Source organism: Vigna angularis, chromosome 3 (genome assembly GCF_016808095.1).
Source record: "Vigna angularis cultivar LongXiaoDou No.4 chromosome 3, ASM1680809v1, whole genome shotgun sequence".
Lineage (NCBI taxonomy): Eukaryota > Viridiplantae > Streptophyta > Magnoliopsida > Fabales > Fabaceae > Vigna > Vigna angularis.
Genome location: NC_068972.1, coordinates 42,482,391 through 42,499,169, shown reverse-complemented (window position 1 = coordinate 42,499,169; position 16,779 = coordinate 42,482,391). Strand labels below are relative to the sequence as shown.

Below are 16,779 nucleotides of genomic sequence, written 5' to 3'. Positions count from 1 at the left end.
ACCGAACGATAGATGTAGGTATAAATGAAGGAGTCATTCGATCTCTAACAGACCGAACGGTATGAAGATTAAGAACGAACGGTCGATAAACAACAAGCACGAACACAGAGACAAGCCGAACGTCACAGAGCAAATAAAAATCAGATGAAAGATGGACGAACGATCTCTAACAGTGACGTTAAAGATCGAACGGTTTGACAGGCAGAAACAGTAAACGTGCAGAATTCAAAACCAGCAGAAACGCAATTGCAGGAACAGTAAACTCGCACAATAAAGCTATCAGTACAAACGAACGTAAAAATTAAATTCAAACAATCAACAACAGTATAAATTAAATGGCAGACACACAACAACACAGATCAGATTTCAGCAGAAATTTAATCGCATCAGTAGAATAAAATTGACAATTCAGTAACAGGAAATTAAATGACATTGTTCATTCAAATTAAAATTCATTACAATACAGAAAATTAAATTCGAACCGTACACCTCAAAATGGTAAACGTCTACTGTGCCAATCACCAACAGCTCCTACTGCCGTGACTTCTCCTCGGCTGGAACTCCCTATGCACCTCACGGCACCTCTACTCTCATACAACAATCTCACTACATTACATTATCTGGAGTTCAAAACTAATCTACTGAACTTGGAGGAGAAGAACCGAGAGCCTCCTCCCAAGCGTAACCCTCTCACTCACGGCCTCTCACTCTTTTAAAGCCAAATTCTCAAGTCTCGTTCTGGTGCTGCCTCGTGCGTTTCCAGCCAGGTTGTCATGCTGTTGTCTCCCATTAGCAACCTTTAATGAATTTCTTCCATCACTCTTTTGCTTCTCTGTCAGATAAAGCCATGTGGGGCCCTCCATTTTGTTTACACTTCTGCATGTTCTGCACACCATCGCTGCCCATGCTGGAATAAACAAGGTCTGTGTCAGCTTTCCACTTCTCTCCCATCTCAACATGTGCATCCAATTCGGCTGGACTTGAAGACGGTGTGTGTTGTCGTTGCTGCTGTTTGATGCAGCTGGGCGTGAATGCTTCCAACGTTGCAGCTCCCAAGCTTCTCATGGGCGTGCTGCTGGAACTGCTAAACGGATGGGGTGCGAATGAACAGAAAACGGAAACTTAATACATAGTATTCATATTCAAGCACAATGAATTTAATTTAAACTCTCTTTAAGAAATGCCAGATATTTGAACTAGGCAGGAGGTGACCAACATGACAGTAATCCCCAAATCAAAATAACACAAAATTCAATGTATAATAACACTACACCAACACAAAAACTGAAATTACATTACACCAACACAATCAACTAAAACAACAAATTGGAAATCATAACAAACATTGTCAGCATTTGTTAAACCACGACAAAAAAGAGAACAAAAAAATAATAGTCATTTACTAATTCATATAATTCGTGCCACATAAAACAACATTTTCTAACACTAATGGCACAGGAACAGAACTGGTACCTTAGGCAAAATAAGTGGGTACCTGGGTGCCAGTTTTTGCACACCAAGGCCAACTACGTCCATCACTCTCATTTTGGGGTGTCTTCTTTGTTTTCCCTCATTTTATCTACTTCTAAGTAATCTGGGAACAATTTCTTAACATTTTTTTAACATATTCGTGCCACATAAAACAACATTTTCTAACACTAATGGCACAGGAACAGAACTGGTACCTTAGGCAAAATAAATGGGTACCTAGGTGCCAGTTTTTGCACACCAAGGCCAACTACGTCCATCACTCTCATTTTGGGGTGTCTTCTTTGTTTTCCCTCATTTTATCTACTTCTAAGTAATCTGGGAACAATTTCTTAACATTTTTTTAACATATTCGTGCCACATAAAACAACATTTTCTAACACTAATGGCACAGGAACAGAACTGGTACCTTAGGCAAAATAAGTGGGTACCTGGGTGCCAGTTTTTGCACACCAAGGCCAACTACGTCCATCACTCTCATTTTGGTGTGGCTTGTTTGTTTTCCCTCATTTCAGCTACTTCTAAGTAGTTTCGGAACAAATCTTAACATTTTATTAACAAATTCGTCTCGCATAAAAATACATTCTCTAGGACCCTTGGTTCACCAACATTACTGCTACCAAAGCCGAATGAAGTGGGTTATTGGGTTGAAGTTTTTTGACAGCAAGGCCAACGCAATCCATGACTACCAATCGAACAGAATTACAGCAACAATGTAAGATTAACCAAAGAACTTGTATAAAAATGAGAAAGAGAACAACATCCACTTGGGAGACGTTTCATACATAACCAAATCAAATCCAAAAACAACATCATCCATGTATTCAACATTCATTGCACTGACAAATCAAAAAAGAAACCAACCTTCAGTGAAGACCACGTGTGGCGGTTGGAACAGAGACGATTGCCTAAGGTGTGGGTGGGACTGACAACCCGAAAAACCCCTCTTTTTGGTCCACCGAACAGCCCAAACTCCGGCGAGACTCCGGCGAACCTCCCGCGGCACTCCGGCGGCACTCCGGGACAGGGACGGAACCACCTGGGACGAAGCGACACCTTCAACGCCTCCCTAGGTCGCTGGGCCGGAACGGAGGAAACACGATGCCGTGTTCGCGTCGAGCGCTCCACATCGGAGCTGCGGCGCCGTCAAACGGGACGGGCTGGAGGCGTTCGATCTCTCCGACACGGCCTTTAACAGTGAACGGCGGCACTCCGGCAAGGACTCGGTCTCTCTCTCTCGCTCGTGAACCCTTTCTCCAACTCTCTCGTCTCTCTGTCTAGGTCACACCATCCGTCCCCAATGTTCGCGCCGCTTCTCTCTCTACGAAGTTCGAATATCATTTCAAATTTGAAACGCCCACCCTAAACTGCCCGTGCCCGTCCCTCGCCACGTCACAGTTGAAGCAGGTTTTCTCACAATGCAGCAGCTTTTTCCCTTTAAAACGTGGACCGCTCAAACGCTGACACGTGTGCCGTGTTCAAATGTTGTCAAATTTGGTTGTTCGAGTATCATTTTCCGGTTAATAAATCTTACATAAGCTGAACTTTCTTTCTCATAAATTCCAATACAGTGGTGGTTGATGATGGAGCAAACGATATGGGGTCATTTGCCGGTGCTGATGAGGGCAAATTCCAAAGAATCTATCGAAGACATTCTTCAAGCCCTTTGGAGAACTCGAAAGAGTGGTCTTGGCACTTCTGATCGATGCATCATCCAAGACATGCTTCAACTACACAATGAATGAATCTGATCTCGACCCAGTACTCCCTCTCTTTCTTCTACGTTTATGGATACATAGTAGTAGCAATGATCTAGGTTATGTTTGGACAAACTTCAACTGAAAAATAAAAGGCATCTATCTATAAACCAATTTAGTTTATATATAAGTTAGCTTTTATATATATATTTTTTAAATTTTTTAAACTTTTTATTTTAACTTTGTATGATATAATGTTACGTTTTCAGTTTTCTCCAGCACAAATGCTTATGTATAAGTTCTTCTATAGAAATCCTTATCACGGTACAAAATATTATTTTAACACTATCTGCAGCTTCTGGTTTGCCTCCGAATGTTAATTAGGAGGTGTGTTTATGAGAATACTTCAAAGGAGGATATTCCAAAGCTGTTTCCGGATGAAGTTCTGCCTGAATTGCAAAAACTGTTGACACTTCTGTTGCAGAAGTGTCAGCTCGAGTGGCAAGAAGATGTGATGAAAGATCAAGTAAGTTGTTTTACTGTATACTTTGTGAAAGTGAGCTCAATTGGATACTTTAATCTGAGATTAAACATTTAAACTGTATTGTTTTCAAGAATAATGTGCCTAGATTAAAGGCGATGACATGGAATATGACAAATCTGGAGAAAGGATCAGCAGACCCTGCAGCGGTTATTGATTTGAAGGTAAATACCACCTATTGAACTTGAGTAGAGGACGGACTTTCCTTCCTTCAATGCTCATTTTGTGCTGCTCTAGACTTTAAAGACAAGTAACAGATGTGCGTATCAATTAAGTCTTTTGGTCTGGCTTTATTATTAAGTAGATATGCATATGTATTGTATGTAAAATAATCAAATGTTGTTTTATGTGATTTTATTGTTTTAACTGTTTCCGTTTCAGCTTCAAAATGTTGGTCCATTTCAGTCGGGAGTTCAAGATGTAAAGTTCCAGTTGGCTACAGATTCTATAGATATGATGCTGAAAACCATGCACTGTATTAGAGACCAGTTTTCTACCATGGTAAACATTAGACTGAAGTTAGAACTTTTATCCAGATTGGATTTTATAATGAGCTCGCTATATGTTGTCAGGATGAGGCACTAAATGGGCATTAGCACCAGTAAACTGAAGGAGTTTCTTAGAACTTGTTTTTACAAGGAATGGTATGTTTGACTAATTTGTTGCATTTTGCTTTTAGATTTACTCAGTATGCTTGTTATTGAAAAAAATTGGCCAAATTTAAAGTGCTGAAGTACTTGTGTTTGAGAACTTAACTTGAGCACGGTCATCATCGGGATGCTTGTCAAATTGCATTTTCCTCGCATGGATAAAATGTTATTTCTGCAAATACAAGAGAATGAGAGGATATCAATTTGCTTATTGGTTAGAATAGGACAGTTGAGCTAATTATGGTTCAGTTAATTGGTCTAGTATCTATCAATGTCTTATCTTACTAAATGGAAAAAACATGAACTTAATAAACAATGCTTCTGAATTTAAAAGGGAGTTTTATTGAATTCAATAATACACTGTTTTAGATACAAAATCGGAGCCCTGGCTCCTGCAGAGATGACTTCTCCCCTCATACATCTGACAATTGCTTTTTCCTATATAACAGAGTATAACTACAAAGGAAAACAACTCTCCCCTCTCACAATAACTTCTTTACAAAGCAATTTCTTTCTGCAATAACTGTTCTAGCAACTTCTTTCCACAAAATAACTGCACTCCATTGCAGTTTCGGAGACCTTGTATGTCTTTCTTGAGTATACCTTTCAAATGGCTAGTTTATTTAGGACTTATATAACTGGTTCTCCTTCCAACCCAACAAAGTATTGGATTGTATCGTTAAACCTGCTGTAAATGCAACCTTTTCCTGAAGGCTGAAGTTGGAAATTGATAGCTGTTCCTCCCATGTTGCATCTTCAGCTGGCTTGCCCTTAAATTGAATTAAAAATTGCTTCATTTTCTTTCCTGCATGTATACTTCCTCTGTTACTCAACCTGTTTTGGTTCATCTTGCGCTTGTAGTTCAGCCGGAAATTCTGGTTCTGTTGCATAGAAGCCAATAGCTTTTAGCTTCAATTTGTAAGACACCTCTCCGTGCTAGTTCAATATCTGAAAATAACCATAAAAGCGTGGTGCAAGCATAGCTGTCTGTGCAGCCCAAGGTTGAAGAAAACTTACTCTCCACTAATTCTGTTCCTTATGCTTCTCATGGTACAATGTTTCATCTGTTTTTGAGTCTTGTATAAATGATGTTTGAGCTGTTTTAGTGCCTAATCTTGTTCCTTTAACTAACAAGCCACTGAATGGAATGTGAGGCTTTCTTCCTGTTGGAAGTTCCACATTGACTAGAGATAAGGCCAATTTAAAGTATATAAGTGGGTGTAAATCTCACTTTATAAGCTGGTTTTGTGGGGTTGAATTAGGGTTTAAAGTCCACTCCTTAATATAGTAGTAGAGCCATGAGTTAGAGTCTATCCTAGCGAGATTTGTCTTTGTTAGGCATATCATTCTACCTGCTATCAAGCCACTATCAGACCACACATTAATATTTAGTTCCACGCATGAGATGTATATAAGTAGGTGTAAACCTCATCTTAAAAACCGGTTTTGTGGGGTTGATTAAGGTTTAAAGTCTACTTCTTAACATTTTCATTTGCCTCTTGAAATGGGGTAGCACATGTGGTTTCATGAAATTTGGTGTTGTAATAAAATTCCACCCAAAGTCAGTGGTAAAAACCAGATTGGCTATCCATTTAATTGTAATAGGGTGAATACATCTTTAAATCTATTCCTCGCAGCTTCAACAACTCTTACCAAAATAAACTTGCAAATAAGCTGTCAGGATCCCTTAGAATAGATTTTGGAATTCCAGGAAGTTAATCACCTCTATTGCAAATAAGCTTACAATTGAGATATATTTACGCGTTACTCAAATTGAATACTGCCTGGACGAACGTTCAGATCAATCTCTTAGGCTTAACACTAAAACACCAAACGTTGTTAAACCGAATACTATTTAGCCGAACACTATTTGAACGAACGCTAAGGTTGAACACTTAAAATGAACTGTTTGGACGAACACTCAAAGATCAAATCTTATCAAGACCGAACGCTACTTATTATGAGCACTGGCAGACATCGTCGAAACCGAACGTTCACTAACTGGGAATAAGCATCCGTAAACCGAACACTATCTATCATTCATACCGAACGCTTAATATCGAAGCCTGAGAATACCTGGTCAAGATCGAACGCTAACTATAACTGATACACCCAAATCGAACGCTTACCAACTAAACCTCAGAATACCCGATCCAGGTCGAACGCTAATGATTACTAACAAATATCAAGACCGAACGCTCCAGATCCAAACTTAAGACTATCAAATGAAGATCGAACGCTCAACATTGCTACTAGAGAATACCAATCAAGAACGAACGCTTATGCTCGCTAATACACCAAGACCGAACGTTTTAAGATTCAAACTTAGAATACCAACTTCAGGACGAACGACTACAATCACGAATTATTAAAACGAACGCTCAAGATCACTTCCTTAAAATCACAATTTAGCACGAACGCTATTTGACCGGATACCATTAGGTCGAACACCAAAAGAACGAACGCTAAAATCAAGCACTTAGACTTAACGCTAAGACAGCGAACAAGATTAAATCTCATCAAGGCCGAACGTTCAAGATCTCTTCCTGAGAATACCAATTTAAGTACGAACGTCTACAATCACTAATAGCTAAGACCGAACGCCTGTGATCCAAACCTAATAATCCTAATTAAGAACGAACGGTCACAAGCCGAGAATATCTCATTTAAACCGAACGCTAAAATCACTTACCCACCAAGAACAAACGTTAACCCTCGTTACCAGTACAATACCGAACGCTCACTTTGGCCGACCACTCTTTGATCGAGGTCAATACGGACGAACACTCAGAATACAAGACCGAACGTTCGAAATTGGCCGACCACTATATGGTCGAGCCCCATTCGGACGAACGCTCAGATTTGGCGTACCATGGACGAGCGTTCGTTCTCCTGGGCCAGCGAGCGTCCCTTTGTCACGCCCGGGCGCGAGACTCTCTGAAAAGTTGCGCCCGGCGCCCCATTGTCACGCCCGGGCGCGAGACTCTCTGGAATGTCGCGCCCGGCGCCCCTTTGTCACGCCCAGGCGCGAGGTGCCTTCCTTACTCCTTTAGCCTCCTGCTTTTGTATCTTTTCCTTGGTTCCCCGTCTTAGTAGTTAAGTACTTCTCCAATACACGCAAATTGCCTACAAATTTGAGGAATTAATGATGAAAACTTATATGTAAAGCATACACTAAACTTATTCACAAACGTAGATAAAAAGGGAGGATTAAACATGTTTCAAGCTTCAAAAGGGTCAATTTGGTACGAAAATTGGTTCAAAGATAATGGTAAAAATTACCGTTATCACTTGTTTCTTTTCCCTCATTTGATCTACTTATAAGTAATTTAGGAACAATTTCTTAACATTTTATTAACAAATTCCTGTCACATAAAAATACATTTTGTGAGACTCATGGTTCAGCAACATAACTGGTACCAAAGCCGAATTAAGTGGGTAATTGGGTTCAAGTTTTTTCACAGCAAGGCCAACTAGGTCTACCACTCTCATTTTGGGGAAGCTTGTTTTTTTCACAGCAAGGTCAACTAGGTCCATGACTACCAATCCAACAAAATTACAAAAACAATGTAAGATTAACCAAACAACATCTATAAAAATCATTAACACAACAAAATCCATTACACTTCAATTATATTTGGATTTCTCTTAAAATTCTTATTCCAATCATTATATTTTACAATAAAAATGTCAATTTCTTTACAAAACCAATTGTCATCTAAAAATTCTTCATACAGAAACGCAATCGAGTTTTCAAACGTGAATAATACACACTTTAAATAAAGATAGCATCAACAAAGCAGGTGCACATGCAGTCATCCATGGTGCACCAGGCATAGGTAATTTATTATGGCCAGATACAACATTTTCCGAAATACTAAATAGTGTGCTAACAAACTAAATCATGTCCTTTTACTCTGAACTACAATGAATATCAGTGATGCATCAGTAAAATGTATGTGGAAAGGATTATGAATCTTGGAAAACTTTTTTACGAATCTTAATATGTATGGATGATAATTTAGATTTTTCAATTTACCTCATTCAAATTGAATACAGGCTAAAAATATACGGTATCATCTTGATAAAAACATGATAAGGACCATGCAGTTCAAAATTAGAATAAACTATCAAATGTTATTATATTGTTCAGCCTTAAACATGCTTCAACAACATCTATAAAAATCATTGACACAAGAAAATCCTAAACACTTCAATTATATGTCAATTTATAAAGGATAAACATGAAATGGACAACCACACACACAGTTTCATTAATTATATCAAAGGACCTTCTAAAATCCCAAGTCATCCCACCACATTTATTTCATCTAATAACTTATCAAATATCTAGATTACGGGTAAAGCACAAAAATTTTCTCACTTCAAAGACACATTTTCATCTAAAAAGTGAAATTACATTACTTTTGGAGGTCCTGTATTCCATAAATTTTCCCACTTCGGAGACACATTTTCAATATCGTCAAAGGAATAATGTTTATGTTCTCATGTCCATAGTATCAATCACCACACATTTAATTCATCCAACAAATACTATTAACAAACCACCTCCATCATACATAAACAACATTTCACCACCATCGAAAGTCATATTTTTACAGCTTACAAACATCGTATCATACATAACCAAAATCATCCACAAACAACATCATACATAGATTAAAGCTTCATTCCACTGAAATAAAAAAAGACGAACCTTCAATGAACACAACGTGTGCCGGTTCGAACACACAGGAAGAAAAATGTGTGGGTGGGACTAACAACTCGGAAAACCCCTCTTTTTCGTCCACCGAACAGTCCACACTCCGGCGATGCTCCGGCGACGCTCCGGCGGCGCTCCGACACAGGGACGGAAGCAGGTGGGACGAAGCGAGACCTTGAACGCGCCCCTACTTCGCTGGGCCGGACGGAACACGATCCCGTCTTCGCTTCGTTGGCCAACGTCGGAGCTGCGGCGGCCGTCAATCGGTACCGGCTGGAGGGCTTGAATAGCTCCGACAGGCCTTCAACGTTGTCCGGCGGCACTCCGGTAAGCACTCCGTCGGACCTCTCTCTCTCGAACGCCCTTTCTCCAACTCTCTCGGCCTCTCTCTACGTCTTGAAAACCCTGCCCACCCCCTACGTCAGATTTCATTTTCAAATTGATTTTCCACGTGGACCACTCCCATTTAGACACCTGTCCCGTGTCTAAATGTTGTCGAGAGTTTGTTCAAGTATCATTTTCCTATATTTTTGCCATTGAGAGGAAAGGAAGGGCACCGCGTGGTTTATCTATTCCCATCCATTTCCAAGAAGAAGGAAAACCAGCGCAGAGGAGATCGGAGATACCATAAAGATGCGGTCTCAGGTGTTCTCGCTCTCAGCCAATACCAGCTTTCTGCGCCAAGCTCTTCCACTTCTCGTTAAACCCTACAAAACCATTCTCTCGCCCACTGCTCTCACTTCCGCATCTGCTTCACAATCCCTCCTTTGCAATATTCCACTTCTTGCACCCGTCAACCTATTCCCCTCCAGTTCTCTTCGCAACTTCACCTCACGAGCCACCCATGTCAATGACGCTGGCTCCGTCGACTTGCCTCTTATTCAGTCCATGCACAACAAGGTATTCTTTCCCACGCATAATTAACAAGATATTTGGTCCATACACAACAATATTTTCTTACACATCTTTTATTAAATTTCATTTTCCCCAACAGATAAAGGAACAACTCAATGCAGAATCTGTCACCGTGAAGGATGTTTATGGCGATGGTCGGCATGTTAGGTGAAATTTTCTTTCAACCCATGAATTGAAATTTTGTGTCTCAGAATTTAATTTAGTCTGTTAATCATATATTTTTTGGAAGGGATTAGATATCCTCTAAAACATAGAAACTGAAATGCAATAAAGTGCTTTAAGAACCTCAAAAGGCAATAAACTAGTAAACCTCCCTAACCCCTATCAGAAATGCAAACTCTTAAAATAGACCATGAGCTGAACACCAGAGAAAGTCCACAGACTGGATAACACAACATATATTGTTGCAAACAAAAATCTATACACTTTGCTCCTCTCACTCACACCCCTGAATGGTCTTGACTATTGAGCTGTACTCCCAGGCCTATTGGCGGATACCTCCATTTTCATGACTAAACTACACAAATATCTCTTGTTGAGTTGCATCACGAGTTGGGTAAGGTTCAAATTTAAATACAACTATACAAGCAACCTTGTACCGGTCAACATCAGAATACCTAACAATTTGAGTTTTTCTTTCATCTTTGTGAACAAGGTTTTGCCAAAAGCATTCTTAATGTATGTTTGGATCCACATGTCTGCATTCCTATGGTCTTAACAGGGAAAGTTTAAAAGTTTATAAAGGCAGTGTGAAAATGAGTCACAAAGAGATAACATAGCATACCACCTAACTGTAAGGATCTCCCAAGGTCTAAATACAACTCTCCTTGATTAGGTACAAGTTTAATACTTGGATCCATTGGTGTCTATTAGCTTAGCTTTTAACATTCCCGTTGTTCTAAAATATCTCGAGCATATTTTCTCTGTGATATGACCAAAACACCTTGGACTGAACAACTTTAATACCAAGGAAATATTGCAATTGACCAGGTTCTTTTATCTGGAAATGTTAAGCAAGACATTTTTTTAGATCCTTATCATTATTTGTGATAACACTTAAGATTAATAATAGAGAAAATATACTTTAGAGGGCTTGAATACATCTAAGATCTCATATTTATAGTTATAGAATTTTGATACCATGAGAAGAGGACAAATCAAAGGCCTGAACTAGAAACCTAGATACAAAACTAGGTACAACTCATGGGTACAACAGGTATTAGTTTCCAATACAACTACTTTCTACCCAAATTTAATATTTATTTTAACAATAACAATGTCATTCACATATGTGTGGAACCAAACACACATGGGGAAGATTGTATGCAAGGGAATGATGATGTATGTTTTTGCTATATACGGCTCTATTTTGAGGAGTATGAAGGCATCAAGTTTGATGAAGCATATTGTCAGAAAAACGCACCCAAACCCCTCCTGTCAGCTCATTAAACCGCACTTAAAAACCCCTGAACAGACACCAGGTGTCAAGCGAAGAGATCCGAAAATCAGTTAGTGGAAAACAGGTGTCGACTGAAGAGGGGACGTTCGTTTTAACGTGTGAAGTAAAACTTGGATTTCAGAAAATCTACTCCACTTTCCTCTGCATGCACCCTCTTTCTAAAAATCTGATCTTTCATTTTCTCCTTCTTCTCTCTAGAAAACTCTCCCTTCTCTCTACTGTAACTTATCCTTCTCTTCTCCGATCATCATTTCAGAAACCGTAGAAGTGTTCCCGGCGTCATAAGCTTCATTTTGAACCGATCATTTCCGAGTTCTGAAACCGGTAAGTTTTCTCCTCCTTAACCTTTCGTTCTTGTCAACATGCAAACCAAGTTCTGGTTTCATGAACCCTTAGTTATAGTTCTGAATCATTGTTGGTTCATTATTTGATTTTGGTTCGTAGAGCAGTTGAGCGTTAAGGGTAAAAAGGGATCTTAGTTCTTTTGCAAACCAAGTTGCAGACTATAGGACGTCCATTCACACTAGAGGTAAGGGAAGCTTATTTAATTTAATTTGTATGCTGTTGAAATGTTTGAACGTTCGTTTAGTTGATTGAATGATTTTGATGCATGATGACTGAAGTGATTGGATTGCATGAACGTTCCTCGAGTTACTAAATTTAAATGAAGTATGATTATTGTGATATTTGACTATATGATATATGATGGTTGTCATGTTCTGATGCTTGAAATACATGAAACTTATATGATATGGGCTGTATGAAGTATGAAAGTTGATCATGATATGAATGTAATAAGTGGTGAAGCTATATGTTAATAAATGAGTGTAAATATAAATAATCTTGATATGAGTTCCCCTAAGATATTGTACGTTCGTACTGAACGGTCATCGACCGTTCGGTTTTCTAGTGAAGTTGGTTGGTGGTGGATTCTTTCATTTGGAAAGAATCCTATTTGAGAACGAGCGTTTGTATCTGATAGGTTCTTTTAATCAAGAACCTATGAATAGCACTAGAAACACAACACAGAACAGGTACTCGGAATTATACAGCCTCCTTTTATTGAAAAGAATCAACAAGAATGGTGTTACAACGTAACCCGAGAGCTTAACCTCTCTCCAAAGAACTACAAGAGTTCTCGCAAAACAATAATACTCCAAAATTGTCCTCTCACCAACCAAGCCACCCCTTTTATACTGACTTTCCTAACTGCCTTGGCAGTTAGGCTGGGTAACGTTTCTCCTTCTACTATATACAATTAGTTCCCTAACAGTATCTCAAACCACTATGCTTGAGCGTTCGGCCAAGTATAGCTGTGTATTTGTTGTCCTGTTATAAATTTAAATATCTATATATGTAGTTATTCGAAAACACGATCCCAGTAATATATATATATATATATAAGTATAATTATCAAGCCTTTTTATTATAAGTTTAGTAGTGCTCGGTCTTACACCAAGCGCTCGTACTCGTTTCATTATATAATCTATCTTAATGAAAAATAGCGTTCGTCTAACTTCAATAGAATTTTCTTATCTACCGTGCTCGGTTATTTACTGGCATTCGGACTTCTTGATGTAAGATCAAATAAGTTAAATATTCATAAACGTTCGGTTTCTTCATGAGAATTCTTCTAGGTATTTTTATTGGAATATCTTGAAGTGTCTGTATCGATTGGTTCCAGCATAGAGTCGTAGCCTTTGGCGAGGTCTTTTCAGCGTTCGGTCAGAGTTATCAAGAGTCAGTTTATATAATTGAATCACTTTGTAATGAACGTTCGGTTCATCCGTTCATTGCTATATTTAGTACTCTCGGTCTTATTCTATTCTGGAACTGGAGACCTCTTTGTCTCGTTCCAAGTGTTCGTCCTCGTTCTGAAGGAGGATTGAACGTTCGGTACCTGATGTCCTTAATAATCTTTGAACAAAGAGGAAATTGAAATGATTGGTAATGAAAGACAAACTTGAGATGATTGATAATGATTGATGAAGAAAATATGAGATGAATGGAATGTTGTGGATTTGAACGAGCGTTCCAGGGAGGAACGACTCAGGTTTGAGAATTTGAGATTTGTAAAGTATGACTGTGGTTATGCTAGTGCTGGCAGTTCATCCTGATGTTTCGTGGGTACTCGTCCTCACGTAGAGGAGGGTAGGTCATGTGTGGAAACGGCAGGAGGTCCCGTCCTTAGGGGTACTTTGGATGAATAGGACTAACCTCGGGTGGCAGCTGATGAGAGTATTCCAGTTACTACATCACCCGGGTGCATGAACGCCTGTAGCTACACAGATTTCATACAGTCCGGACAGTCAGTCTAGTAATAGGCTTTGAATGATGTGTTTGACGAAATATACCTTGTTTTGTTGGATTGTTTGAAATGCATGTTTATACTTGAATTAAATTACATAAGCTTACCCTGCGTTTCCTGTCGTGTCTGGTTTTGTACGTCCGTCCTTGTCATTGCAATGATCATCCGTGTGGATGTGAGCAGAAGGAGACGAGCGGCTGGAAGAGGTGCTGGAAGAAGAAAATTTGGAAGGAATCGAAGTCAAGATCGGAGAGTAGGACGTTCGGGCAATAGTATAGTTGTAGTAAGGTGGACGTCCGCTCACTTTTCCTTTTGTTTAAGTATGAACGATCGGTATTGTTATTTTCGTAAATCGGTCGCATAGTTTGGGTAGTGAGGTACGGTTTTAAATTGTAACTCTTTTTGTAAGGCCGTTCGGTCATGAGCGTACGCTCGATTCTAGTGTAAGACTGATTCTGGATTATTATTGTGATTATTCTAATATATAGTTTATTGCTGTATTTTTGGGATGTTACACATATCATTGGATGCCATGAACGGTTGGAATTGGCAAGACAAGTAGTCTCTATGAAACACACATGGATATATCTAATTATGTTTTTATTTCATTAGAAAATGTTTGCTAGATAGGAAACGACTCTAGTTGATTTTTAACTAACCAAATTGAAGTATATTTAGAATAATCATTAATAAAAGAACTACTGAATACTGCACCTTCTTTGGTGGAAACCTTGTGACTTGAAGGAGCAAAAAATAGTAGTAGCCAAATCAAGTGTTGAAGTAGAATTTCAAGCAATGGCCTAAGAAATATCTCAAACTTTTATGACTGGATATTATATTGGAAGACCTAAAGATAAATTGGGATGAACATATGAGGTTATATTATGATAATAAATTTGCGATTAGTATAACTCATAATCTGGTGCAGCTCAATAGAACTAAATGTATTGAGGTAGCAAAAAATAGTAGTAGCCAAATCAAGTGTTGAAGTAGAATTTAAGCAATGGCCCAAGAAATATCTCAAACTTTTATGACTGAATATTATATATTGGAAGACCTAAAGATAAATTGGGATGAACATATGAGGTTATATTATGATAATAAATTTGCGATTAGTATATAACTCATAATCTGGTGCAGCTCAATAGAACTAAATGTATTGAGGTAGCAAAAAATAGCAGTAGCCAAATCAAGTGTTGAAGTAGAATTTCAAGCAATGGCCCAAGAAATATCTCAAACTTTTATGACTGAATATTATATTGGAAGAACTAAAGATAAAATGGGATGAACATATGAGGTTATATTATGATAATAAATTTGCGATTAGTATAACTCATAATCATAACCCGGTGCAGCTTAATAGAACTAAATGTATTGAGGTAGTCAAACACTTTATCAAGGAAAAGTTAGACAGTGGTTTGATTAACACTTCATTTGTGTCCACTCAAAACAACCTTATAGACATGAACTGCATTACCTTTGAAAGAATTATTATCCAAGTTAAGAATGAAGAACACTTACAAACTTGGGAGAGTGTCAAAATTGTGCTGCTCATTGTGTATTTTGGGAAGTTTTTTATGGAGTATATAGTTGGTTTAGTGCAATAACTTTAATTTTGTTAATTTTATTTGAACTTTGTTAATAGTTAAGTTAATTAAATACATGTTTGGCCTTTAATAATTGTCATTTGCGATTGTTATAGGAATAATTAATGTTAATATGCGATTATGCTTGAAAGAACCACTAAAGATTTAAAATTTATAAAGCAAAAAACTAAACATAAAAGGTTCCTTTCAAGAATAATTGTATTTTAACATTAATTTTTCACTTAATAAACACATGACAATAATTTTTGTGCCATCAGCTGCTTTTGGGACTTTGATCACAGCTCGGCTGGGACATAACCCTAATATGTGTTGTGATGTTGCAGTATTGATGTGGTATCTACTGCCTTTGAGGGACAATCAGCAGTTAATAGGCAAAGGATGGTCTATAAAGCTATATGGGAGGAGCTTCAGAGTGTAGTCCATGCAGTTGATCAAATGACTACTAGCACTCCTGCTGAAGCAGCCGCAAGAAGTGACAGAGGATAATGAGAGCATACTTTGACTTCTTATTCACGCTCTTTATAGATTTTTGCATTGCTGTTTTCTAGGAATGAATTCCTAATTTTAAACTACCATTACAGTATTTCACATGCTACTGAACATCAGGTTTTCAATGCCACACTTCCTTGGAGTTTCTACATTCTATAATTTGGCAGTCAATTACTTGGCCAATCTGCCTAGGTGAGGTCTTTTACATGGATTAAGTTAAATAAAAAAAAATGCAATAATTTCTTGTTGTATATCATTTACGGACAAAATTATTGACATCTAGATCCTTAAAAATATTTGTCCATTCCTACTATACTACGTGATCTTATAATTAATTACATTGAGATTAAAATCTTTGTACTTTCATACTATAAGTTCTACGTCGTCAATCAATTAAAATTTATTCATAATGTCTTTTAAAAAATATTATTGTATTAATCAATAAACTTACAACATATGAAAATTTTATTTGAACCACGAATAATGGAAAAGTCAATTAATGATGTACGAAGATTTTAATTGAACAATAGCGTAAAAATATTTTATGTACCAATCATTTTTTTACTTTTATTTATCTGTTGATAATAATACTTTGACAACATTGTTTGACAACATTTTGACATGGGTCACGTGTTAAAATGTGATTGTTTCACATGGAAAACAAATATGAAAAATTAGAATGACGTAGGGCAAGGTTTTAAGTGTGGGGGGTTTTAAGTGTGGGGTTTATTTTCACTTTTCAAAATTTGAAACTGAGGCAAGTTTAGAGAGAGAATCCAAATCCTAAAGCGCTTCCTCTCACCCACCCAGCCTACGAGAGAAGGAATTCCCTCACACCCATCCATTGCTGCCAGAGTGTCGTCGTTTACGTCAATCCACCCACCCACCAATTTTCGTGCGTT

The 16,779-nt window shown here is 38.0% G+C and overlaps 1 protein-coding gene, 1 long non-coding RNA gene and 1 pseudogene across 7 annotated transcripts; 2 read left to right on the top strand and 1 right to left on the bottom strand.

The window, feature by feature from the left end:
- Positions 1–3,016: 3,016 nt before the first annotated feature.
- LOC108324172 (uncharacterized) lies at positions 3,017–4,381 on the top strand (annotated as a pseudogene).
- A 318-nt stretch (positions 4,382–4,699) lies between these two features.
- Positions 4,700–9,233, bottom strand: LOC128195954 (uncharacterized). The gene is made up of 2 exons (XR_008247914.1): positions 9,094–9,233; positions 4,700–7,502 (listed from the first exon to the last, which is right to left on the bottom strand). It is a non-coding gene; the product is annotated as an uncharacterized LOC128195954 (long non-coding RNA).
- Positions 9,234–9,565: 332 nt separating this feature from the next.
- LOC108324185 (protein BOLA4, chloroplastic/mitochondrial) lies at positions 9,566–16,031 on the top strand. 6 transcript variants are annotated; one of them, XR_008247909.1, is made up of 5 exons: positions 9,566–9,999; positions 10,094–10,161; positions 11,730–11,797; positions 11,918–12,002; positions 15,712–15,851. XR_008247909.1 is itself a non-coding variant. In XM_052875166.1 (4 exons), exons 1-4 carry the CDS (start codon positions 9,733–9,735, stop codon positions 15,872–15,874), a joined length of 603 nt encoding a protein of 200 aa, XP_052731126.1. In that variant the 5' UTR covers positions 9,566–9,732; the 3' UTR covers positions 15,875–16,031. The 6 variants fall into 6 exon arrangements, 2 of the variants coding, with proteins under 2 accessions (XP_052731126.1, XP_017412533.1); XR_008247911.1 differs by having other exon boundaries at positions 11,923–12,002; positions 15,712–15,771; XR_008247910.1 differs by lacking the exon at positions 15,712–15,851 and adding an exon at positions 13,965–14,075.
- The last annotated feature ends 748 nt before the right edge of the window (positions 16,032–16,779 follow it).

Coding starts and splice junctions, on each gene's coding strand:
- LOC108324185 (XM_052875166.1), top strand. CDS start 9,733: ATGCGGTCTCAGGTGTTCTCGCTCTCAGCCAATACCAGCTTTCTGCGC. Junction 10,162..13,964: donor GGCGATGGTCGGCATGTTAG/GTGAAATTTTCT, acceptor GGATGTGAGCAG/AAGGAGACGAGCGGCTGGAA. Junction 14,070..15,711: donor AATAGTATAGTTGTAGTAAG/GTGGACGTCCGC, acceptor GTGATGTTGCAG/TATTGATGTGGTATCTACTG.